The following is a 10,491-nucleotide window of genomic DNA, read 5'->3' as shown; positions in this document are numbered from 1 at the left end:
TAGGAAAGAGAGGCTGAGAAAGGAGAAAGAAAGGGATCTACAACAGGCAGCCCAGGGAAGCAGTTCTCTGCTCTCCTGGATGAAAGCAAAGGAAAATGAAGATGAAAGGTCAGAGTCAAGGGCAGAGTCAGGTTCTATTTTAATGTTTTAATGTAACCTGCTCCTTGCAGTTAATTCTATTGAAAAATCTTAAAAGCTGTTCACACTTAGTTTTTAATGAACTTAATCAGCAGGCATTGAGCTAACTATTATTTTGTACCTACGAAAGTTATTTCTATGTTACAAGACTTGCAGTATGGGTTATTATTAAAACTATCTGTTTAAGCTTATTATTATGATAAATAATAATACTATTATTATTATTATTGTTCCATTGTAGTCAGTCACAGCAGGGAAGCAGCTCTATGCCATCTACCAGCATAGCAGAAGAGGGAGATATAGAAACAGATGAAGCCGCGACCAATGCAGCAACAGGTTCAGTTAGGCCTACAGACACTGATGTAGTGCTCTCTGAAGACCACAATGAGGAAGAACAGATCGATCACATAATGTCAAAGTTAGCAGCTTTACAATACCCAACAGATCCAACACACATCCATACATTTAAAATAAAGCGCAATGACAGATACGTTTCAATGTGCTGCAATGTGGGCCCATGTCAGCCTGATATACCTTACCCAAAAACTGAGGGGAGATCATTCCAGAAACAGTGGTTTTCTGCTAATGTGTGGCTGGAATACTCACCCACTGCTAATTCAATGCATTGTTTTAGTTGTCGGCTTTTCCTCTCGGATGAAAAATATAAAAGCAGAACAGCCTGGACAACTGATGGCATCAGAAAGTGGAGTACTGCTCTTGAAAAAATCAAACAACACTCCAGCGCAGAGATGCACATGACAAGCATGGTTAGATGGATCAATTTCCAGAAAAAGGCCCTTCAGTCTGCATTTGATGTTTCAGACGTAAAAGGGGTGGAAGTTAGAGAGCGAGAGAGGCAGACAAACAAAGAAATCCTGACAAGATTAATTGACCTAACAGTGTATCTTGCACGTCAGGGACAAGCATTCCGAGGTCATGATGAGAGTGAGTCCAGTGATAACCGTGGCAATTTTCGTGAATTAGTCAATGTATTTTCCCGCTACGATAGTGTGCTGAAAATGCATTTGGAAAAAATTGCCACAGTTAAAGCCACCAAGACAAGGCCCCAGGTGTCACTGCTTTCCAACAGAAGTCAAAATGACATCATTGCAGCACTAGGAACTTACATCAGGAAGGAGATACAACGTGAAATAAAAGAGGCTGAAATGTATTCCATTCTACTTGATGAAACCTCTGATGTTTCACACAAAGAGCAAGTGTCATTTGTTGTGCGATATTTTCATCATATGCAAATAAAGGAGAGATTCATCGAAGTGTGCAATGTTGATACAACTACAGGCCAGGAGCTGGAGAATACAGTGTTCTTGCTTCTGCAAAAGAATGGCCTAGAGATGAAGAACATGTATGGTCAAGGCTATGATGGAGCAGCCAACATGAGTGGCATGTATAAAGGTCTCCAAGCTAGAATCCGTGCACACAATGAGAAGGCCCTCTATGTGCACTGCAAAGCCCATTGCCTCAATTTGGTACTAGTGGAGGCATCAAAGTCCAGCAAGCATTTTGTGACATTTTTCAACTTGGTGGAGAAATTGTATGCCTTTTGCTCAGGCTCCCCAAAGCGTCATGCTGCCTTGGTCAAATTTCAGGAGTCTCTCTTTCCTGGACAACGTGTTATGGAGCTCCAGCAGCTGTCAGATACTCGATGGGCTTGCAGGGAAAAAGCACTGAAGGCACTTCAGAGAAATTTGAAAGCCATTTTGATGCTCCTTGATGACATCAGTGACAGTGACCCACCTAACCTGGCCCAAGGTGATGCTCAGATGTACAGAAATGCCATTAATTTTATGTTCATTCTCTGCATGGAAATCACCACACCAGTATTCGAAGTCACTGCTTTGGCATCAGATTCTCTGCAGGAAGAAGGGTTGGACCATTCCACTGCCTACAAGGTAATTGATGGTGTGCTTCACACATTGCAAACCATGAGGTCTGAGGAGAAATTTGGAGAGATATTTAGATGTGCATCAGAGAAGGCAGAGAGTTTCAACATTCCAGTACCTACCGTGGTGCCTGGTCAGGAGAGAAAGCGGAAAGTTCCAGTGCGTTTCCAACACAGCACCACAGTGTCTCAAGTAGGTGCTCAGTTTGAGTCAGTGGAGGCATATTTCAGGAGTGGTGTATATTTCACCTTTCTGGACATCATGACTGGGGAACTGAACAGGAGGTTCAAAGGGGACAATACTGGAAGCCCAACGGCCAGAATCATTCAGTCCTTCCAGCCCTTAACTGTGCATGCTAACTGGGTAGGCCCACCAAACCCAGAAGCCATTGAAGCTGTCCACATCCTCTGTGAATTCTATGGAGAAGATGAGGACCAGCTCAAAACAGAATTAAAGGTCTTCCACTCCAGCTTTAGTTCAAAAGACCTCAGAGAAATATTTCTGATACTGAGGGAAAACAATGGCCAGCTGATCTTTCCTGCCTTTGTCAAAATGATTCAGATCTACGCAACACTACCAGTGACAACTGCGACAGTTGAAAGATCCTTTTCAAAGCTAAAAATAATCAAAAATAAACTAAGAAGTTTGTGTGGAGAAGAAAGGTTGTCTGATCTCCTCTTGTTGGCCATTGAGAAAGATGTGGAGATCAATTACAACGAGGTCATCAACATCTACAAAGACATGGCACCAAGAAGGATGCTTCTTTAGAGCAGTACACTCCATTTAATGGACACTTGAGAATATGTATGTATATAGTTTAGAGTTGGATACAGATTTTATCTTTTTGTGGTGTGATTTTTGATTTTTAGAGAATGTTTTGAAATAAAAGTCAAATTGCATTTAACCTGTGCGATTTTTTTTATTATAAAAAGAAAAGGTTTTCCACATATGCAAAAAGTGCCCTTTTTTCCCCCTGGAGCACTTGCCCCCCAAAATGTCTGTGCACGCCACTGCTAATTGTTATAGTCACTGTGCACGACAAGAAAGCATTTGACATGGTGAACTGCTGCCACGGTTTTAGAGAGACGTCTGTTTGTAATTAGAAGTAGTTGTTCTGTTTAATTTGGGGTTTTTCTCCTTTGCTTCTGCGTAGAAGACGACCAATCTGCACATCGAGAAGCTGTCCTGTCTTCAGCTAGGAGTCCTTCTCCAGCTGCTGCACATGCTAACAGGCAAAACATCAGGGAGTAATACAAGCTTTTAATGCTTATGTGAACCACAGGTGTGCTTATAATGTATCAACCTGCAGTGAGACTGTAAAAGCAAAATCTTTCTTGACTTAATTTTCATTGCACAAATAATAACAGATTCAGGAATGTATTCAAGGAAGAGACTGGCAAAGAAAGAGTGGGATAGTCAGGGAGCTGAAGGAAGGAGTACTAAAAGGCTAGGTGCACAGCAAAGAGAGAGGTGTCACTGGCACAGGAAAAGGCTTGTAGTGAGTTGTATGTGAGGCTGGACACTAAGGAGAAAATGATTTTTAATGAATGGCAAGGCACATAAATTGTCCTGGAAGAGAGTAACCAAGTATAGAGATGGAAATGTGCTAATGTGAAGAATGTGTGTTGAGAAGAGAGAAGGAGTACTTTGGATGAAAATTGAATTAGAGAAGGAAGCGAGGCAACTCTGAAGAGGATGGAGACGGGAGGCATAGAGAGGGTAGGAGTGAAGGCTATGATAAGGTGCGAAGAGAGTAACTGTGGTGCTGGATTTGTGGATGTAGTGAAGGTGGACATGCAGGGGGTTGGTGTGACTGAGGAGGATGCTAGAAATAGAGAGATGGAGGCGGATGATCCACTGTAGCGACCTCTAAAGGGAGCAGCCGAAAGAAGAAGAAGCACAAATAATTCTAATCATGCTTTTCTTTTATTCTCAGTACTAAGCTATGTAAAGGAAGTCAAGGTTGTTTCCTCCTACAATCACTTTGTAGATGGTTTAGACTTGTTTAGATTGGTGCTCTGTCTCCCTTTATCCAAACTAAAACTTTGATGGGTTTTTTTTATCTTCACTAAACATTTTTTTGCTTTGTGTTTATTATTGTGCTACTGCAAGTATTTCATATATTAGTCAGTTGATTGTTACTGTAGGGCAGCTCTAGGACAATCCCTGATGTGATGTAGCTTGCTTTTATCCAGCAGATACGACATCTCATGAGGAGGTTCGAACCCTGTACCCTGACCTTCCCACTGACGCACAAAGTCTGGACATCCAGAAGCAGGCCCTTCTACGTGAACAACAGCACAACAGTTTCTATTTCTTTTAATATTAGAAGTCAGTTATTCATTAATGAATACAAATGGTGACTGAAGTTATTTAGACAGGACATTAAACAATAAACTTCCAATAAATTATGAACAATGTGTGACTGAATGTGTTCAGTGAAAGACTTTGAAAATATCGCAGCATAAAACCAGTGTAAAAGTACTCAGACTACTTTTGGGGGTATTTATTTGATGATGCAACCAGAAAATGTGCAGGTTGTGAGTTTAACATTTTCAACACTGGAGAAGAAGTACATGTACACAGACTAGCTAATGACAAACATTTTTTTTAAATTAACCTTTATTTAAACAGGTTGTTCATTTTTCTGAGCTTACCTGGTGTCTAGTTTCGGTGGCAGTAGCATAAGCAGAGAAGACCCAGACCTTACTCTCCCGAGCCAGCTCCTCCATTATTTGGGGGACACTGAGGCATTCTCTGCTGAGTGCTGTGATCTCCCCAACATGTCCTGGGTGTGTCCTGTCTGTCCTGGTGGGACATGCCTGGAACATCTCACCCAGGAGGCGCTCAAGAGGCACCCTTGTCAGATGCCTGAACCTCCTCAACTGGCTCGTTTAGATGTAGAGGAGTAGCAGTTAACTCGGAATGAGACAGACAGCACCTACTGCTGGGGTGGGCCTACAGGAGGGAGAGCTCATGTCGTCTCTTCAGGACACATCACTGGACCCCAAGAAGCTCTCCCCTGAGCTCCCTTTGGCTGCTGGGGTCGGCATACGTTCAACTTTAAAATCACTCTTGGTTCTTGGCTAGCTTTGTGTTAGCATCCTTTGTGTACTGATGCTTGCAAGAAGCTAAAGTTGCTTTGGCAGAATTTTCTTTCTCATATATGCACACATAAGGAGAGAGATGTTTTATAAGCTTTAGTCATCACCGTGCACTTTTCCTGATTCACACAAAATACAGCAATCTGGCACCTTCCCGCAGGGTCTTGCACGAGTATTAAACATGTTCATTTGTGCTTTGGACTGTCACCAGATTTCTTCTAGAAGTTTCTTGCCAGTCACCAACTATCTTGGCAACACCACTTGAGTTTGTGTGTTGCATGCTAACACCATTATCATATGTGTAATAATACTAAAGCTTCATCTTATGCACACACAAAAAACAAATATGGCTCCTTCGTGCAGGGTTTTCTGGTATGTTCATTTATGCTTCCCAATTTAAAAAAAAGAAAAAAAAAAGAAAAAGCAAACTTCTTGCTTCTCAGCCACTGCGGCCACATCCTCACTGTTTTTTAGACAGTTATATAAACATACTGTGAGTGAGTCATAAGCTTAAATACAATAGTTGAAGGAACAAAAACTTAATGTTTAAAAATACCAGTCAAATCTGATTAAAGTAAATAAATAATAAGTATACAATGTAGTTTTAAGACTTATCTCAATGTTTCGTAACATTAATGTTCTATGAACTCGTGAGTCCAGAAATCTGAATGTCATGAAAAGTATTTATTATTCGTGTATTATTATTTTACAATACAAGGTTGTTTTTCTCCTGATACTTCATGCAAACCACATTTCTCCAGGCCGGTCCTAATCAGCTTACTCAGTATCACTAGATCCAATGCTGCTCCTCCAGCACAGCACACAAAAGTAGGAGAGACCGGAGATGCCATGGCTTAGTTAGGAGACTGTTTGCTTCAAGGCCACTAGAAGGTGCTGCCATAAAACTACAATAAATGAATTGACCTTTTGACCTGCTCACACTCTTTTATGCAAAACCCTGCTGATGTTACACACACACACACACACACATAAAGAGATTCTAGGTCTGACCAACCGTCTCCGCCGTGGGCAAAAAGATGACAGTCAATAAAATTCTAAAATTTTATTTATAAACACAATGAATAATAGTTAAAAGTCCAGTGTCCCATTTAGGTACAAAGTAAAAACACACAGTCCAAGGCCAGAGCCAGCTATGCCACAAAGCCAGTTGCACTCCACACGTTGTTCACTTCAACAGGGGTAGCAATTGTCCTCTGAGACCCACCACCCTGTAAGTAGAAAGCCTGCACAGAGCGACAAAATAAGACAATTCACTATATAATTCACAGCCCATCCATCCCAAACATATCAGATCATTAGAGGTTTTGTCACATTACATACCTGCACTGAGAGACAAAATAAGACTAATGACGCTAAATTTAATTACGGGTCATGGACAGCCTTCATAAATGCTCATATTACTCACCCACACTGAATTCCAGCACAGGTTCATCTGGGTCCTGACTATTTCCTGCAAAATAACACAAACGTCATCAGAACATTAAGTCAGAGAAACAACATTTGGAGCTTTTGTACATGATAAATTATACTGCAGTAGTAAAACAAAGTCAAGCAGCAGTACATTTATTAAAATCACCTTCAGCTGTAATATTTAAACTGATTTAGTGTCAATTTAGATTATGTTTAGATTAAAATGAAACTAGTACCCTTGTAATGTCTTTTTAAATTAGAGGTAAATATTTGTATATTTTTTTACATAATATAATTATATTTACTGGATTTTCTCTCTATTGTAGTTTAATATTATAGTTATTACTTGTTTTTTATTGACTTGTCTTGGCACAGCGATAGAAGGTCCTGAGGATGCGGGGGCTCATGCCGAATCTTTTCAGTCTCCTGAGAAAGAAGAGGCGCTGCTGCGCCTTCTTCACTGTTTTGTTTGTGTGTACTGACCACGTAAGATCCTCAGCCAGGTGTACGCCAAGGAACCGGAAGCTGCTCACTCTCTCCACAGCAGCGCCGTTGATGGTGATGGGGGTGTGTACTTCTCTGCACCTCCGGAAGTCCACTATCAACTCCTTTGTCTTTGCGACGTTGAGGGTGAGATGGTTGTCTTGACACCAGTGGGTCAGGGCGCTGACCTCCTCCCTGTAAGCGCGAACATCTCCGTTAATCCAGGGTTTTTCCACGTTGGCCTTAGGTGTTGGCGCGGATACGCTGCAGCCCCTGAGCCATTAATGGCCCAGCACACTACAGTAAAAACAAAACAACAGCCATCTCTCCAACTAGGAAAGGAAAATAATAAACTGCCTCCTTGGAGGCAACCTGACTCAAAACAGTTGCAGTCCAACTCAGACCGACTGCAATCACTCTCAGGCAGATTGATGAAGATCTGCAAATAACTGTTGTCTAATTTATAAACGCAGACAGATTGCCAACACGTCTGTTTACAATAGAGGACTGTACTTACATGGTTGCAAACTGGTTGTTGTCTTGCTTATATGAAAACATTGCTTTGGAGCAATGAAACTCAAACACATTCATTTTTAAAATGCCTCAAAATGAAATTTTGAAATATTTGGCTTTATGCTTTGAAAGTGCCGTTGTGAGTGGGAGTGTGAAATCCTTACTTGATGTGTTCCCTTTGCCTTTACTGTTTTCAGTTTTATTTGTCATATGCAAGTTAACACAGGGTCAACATTGCAATGAAATGTGTTTGACGAGCAGCAGTCACTCAGCAGCATGGTACAGTAGAAATATAATAAAATATAATAAAATAAAAAATAGAAAAATAGTAAAGAGCAAAATATTAGAGAGACGTGGTAAAAGAGAAAAGATGACTAAATATATATGTATCTATAAATATAAATATATGTACACTAGTGATTAAATAAGAAAATCTTGAAAAGAAATATGACGGGAGGCCAAATGGGATGTTGCACAGGAATGAGCAGCAGAAAATTACAGTATTACTCAGACTTTTAATAGTCATATTGTCAGTTTTGGCCGACGGTCATGGGTCACTTCCACTAAAATAGCACGAGACTGGAGTAAAATGTACTTTATTAATGAGAACACATGGTGATACAGCAAAGAATCCAACCCTTCTGAAAAGCAAATGGCTTCCTGTTATACTCTACCTGATTCAGGTGAGCATCTGGAATAGACCAAGTCTGGGGGTCAGCAAACCAAAGGAAAACAAAACCCTCCCCATAAGAAAACCACTACAATATAACCAACACGTTCTCACTCCCAAAGCGTAACATTTTACGCTAGGTGACAAATCGTCACCATATTACGTTTTCGGCTACCCACCACGTTCCTAAATGACGACCTCAGAAAAAAGAGGAAATATGAGAACCGTCTGGACTGAATCTACACATGTTTGCTCTTTTTCTTCAAATTGCTTAGAAACACGCTATTTAACATCATTAAAGGCCTGGATAAGGTCAGGAATAAGGTTATGGTCAGGGCTAGGGATAAGGTTAGGTTTAGGGCTGGAATACAGGGCTGGAACGTCTATTACCGCGGGAGTGTCATTGCACTGGATTCCAGCCATAGCCCGCCGCGTACCATAAGAAGGTCTCCTTTCGCGTTCCTCAGGAACGCCGCGGGACGTGACAAAACGTCGACATGTTACGCCTCGGGAGTGAGAATGGGCTGATATAGCACATCATAGACATATGAAGATTTGGAACAAGTCCTATAAATAATTCCATAACATATAAACTTCAGTCTCTTCTATATACATTAAAACAGCGGTCCCCAACCTTTTTTGCGCCACGGACCGGTTTATGCCCGACAATATTTTCATGGACCGGCCTTTAAGGTGTCACAGATAAATACAACAAAATAAAACTAGTACCGGTACCGGAAAAAAAGAAGATTTATTCATAACACACGTGAAAGACCCAGGAAAACAGAGTTAACGATAAAAACGATAACAAAATAACGATAAAAACTCTGAAAACCATACATTTCACACCCGAGCCTCATCTCTCGACCAAACGACGGTCCGTGGCCCGGCGGTTGGGGACCGCTGCATTAAAACACCTTAACCACACAGTTAGGTTTCAGCCCTCGCTGACTCAGAACAAAGTAAGACAATCAGAGTTCGATTGGTTTTTACTTGTGCAGGGGAAGCCTGGTCAGATTCTCAGAGTTGCAAGCTCTACACCCAAACTCAGACAACTCCAACTCCAGCCTTTTATTGAATGAAAACAGTTACACAACCGCCCATTGTAAACCCCATATGTTGTGTGGTAAAAGCTAAGGCACTGTGTGTGTGTGTGTGTGTGTGTGTGTGTGTGTATACGTGACTTCCTGGTTACAAACGTTTTAACCACATCTCTAGTCATAAAAGGGTATCTCCCCTCAACCTCGTATATGGCTTAACCTCTTTAACAGTCCACCATTTACATGGTGAGCCCATACTGTAAAGGGCAGGAAGTGAACATTCCTTACCAAATAAGGAAACCAGAATCTTACATAGATCGTGCCTGCAGTTGAAAACTATAGCTAGTAACATCCCCAACATCCTACATGTGGGGGAGGAACAGAAAAATATCTGAACATACAGTTCAAGACAAGGTCCAAGCACAATAATGACAACTTTTAACAAAATCACTCCAACACACACTCCCCTAGCCTGGCACATTGGTTTGCTCCAGGAGCTCATAAGCAGGTGATTGAGCTGCTTTTACTCTTTACAAAGTGAGTACTGTTAACACTTCTCTTTTTACATATACAACTAATTTAGGTTACAGACAAATGATTAAATGTGAACAGCTCTAACACGGGTTCTTTTCCTGACACAGGTAGGATGGCCAGTCCCCCTGTCTCTTCACCTTTCACGAGTCACTTAAATAACAACCCAAAAAACCTAATAAAGATCACAATCAACCAGTGTGTGTTTTTCTTCATTATGGTTTTTAAATACAAATCAGTCAGTCAATTAATAAAAATACAAGTAAGGGTAATGGAACCCCTGGTCTCCATTACACACATAAATACCATAAAGACACTAAGTCGTAGAGCTCTGAACTCCTTGCTTTTATGATATTTACACTTCTTCTTGGCCTTCTCCTTCACTCTGAGTCACTGCAGGATAAACGCATCAGCTCAGACATTCAATAATTAAAATATGTGTAGGTGACCGTTTGGCAGAAGACGATGTCGAGGCGGTACTGCAGTGACACGTCCGTGGCTATCGTCGGGGCGGTGTCCTGCATCAGCAGGAAGTCCATAGACTTCTTGGCTTTGTTGCTCATCGTGGCTCTGTAGTCCGTGGGCGTGGCCTGCAAAAAGTGTAAATAAACCATCAGAGACCAAACACAAATATGCCTTCTAACCACTAGTTTAGACAACATCTTGCAAAGAGTGTGTAT

The 10,491-nt window shown here is 41.2% G+C and overlaps 1 protein-coding gene across 1 annotated transcript; it reads left to right on the top strand.

Moving 5' to 3' along the window:
- The first annotated feature begins 391 nt into the window (after positions 1–391).
- Positions 392–2,807, top strand: LOC146614582 (uncharacterized). The gene is made up of 3 exons (XM_085376097.1): positions 392–828; positions 2,158–2,172; positions 2,422–2,807. Exons 1-3 carry the CDS (start codon positions 405–407, stop codon positions 2,805–2,807), a joined length of 825 nt encoding a protein of 274 aa, XP_085232223.1. The 5' UTR covers positions 392–404.
- The last annotated feature ends 7,684 nt before the right edge of the window (positions 2,808–10,491 follow it).

Source organism: Diplotaxodon limnothrissa, linkage group LG17, assembly GCF_057381915.1.
Source record: "Diplotaxodon limnothrissa isolate DT_005_m linkage group LG17, D_limnothrissa_male_GT1.1, whole genome shotgun sequence".
In the NCBI taxonomy this organism is placed as follows: domain Eukaryota; kingdom Metazoa; phylum Chordata; class Actinopteri; order Cichliformes; family Cichlidae; genus Diplotaxodon; species Diplotaxodon limnothrissa.
The sequence above is the reverse complement of the archived record's forward strand: the minus strand, read 5'-3'. Positions and strand labels throughout refer to the sequence as shown.

Coding starts and splice junctions, on each gene's coding strand:
- LOC146614582 (XM_085376097.1), top strand. CDS start 405: ATGCCATCTACCAGCATAGCAGAAGAGGGAGATATAGAAACAGATGAA.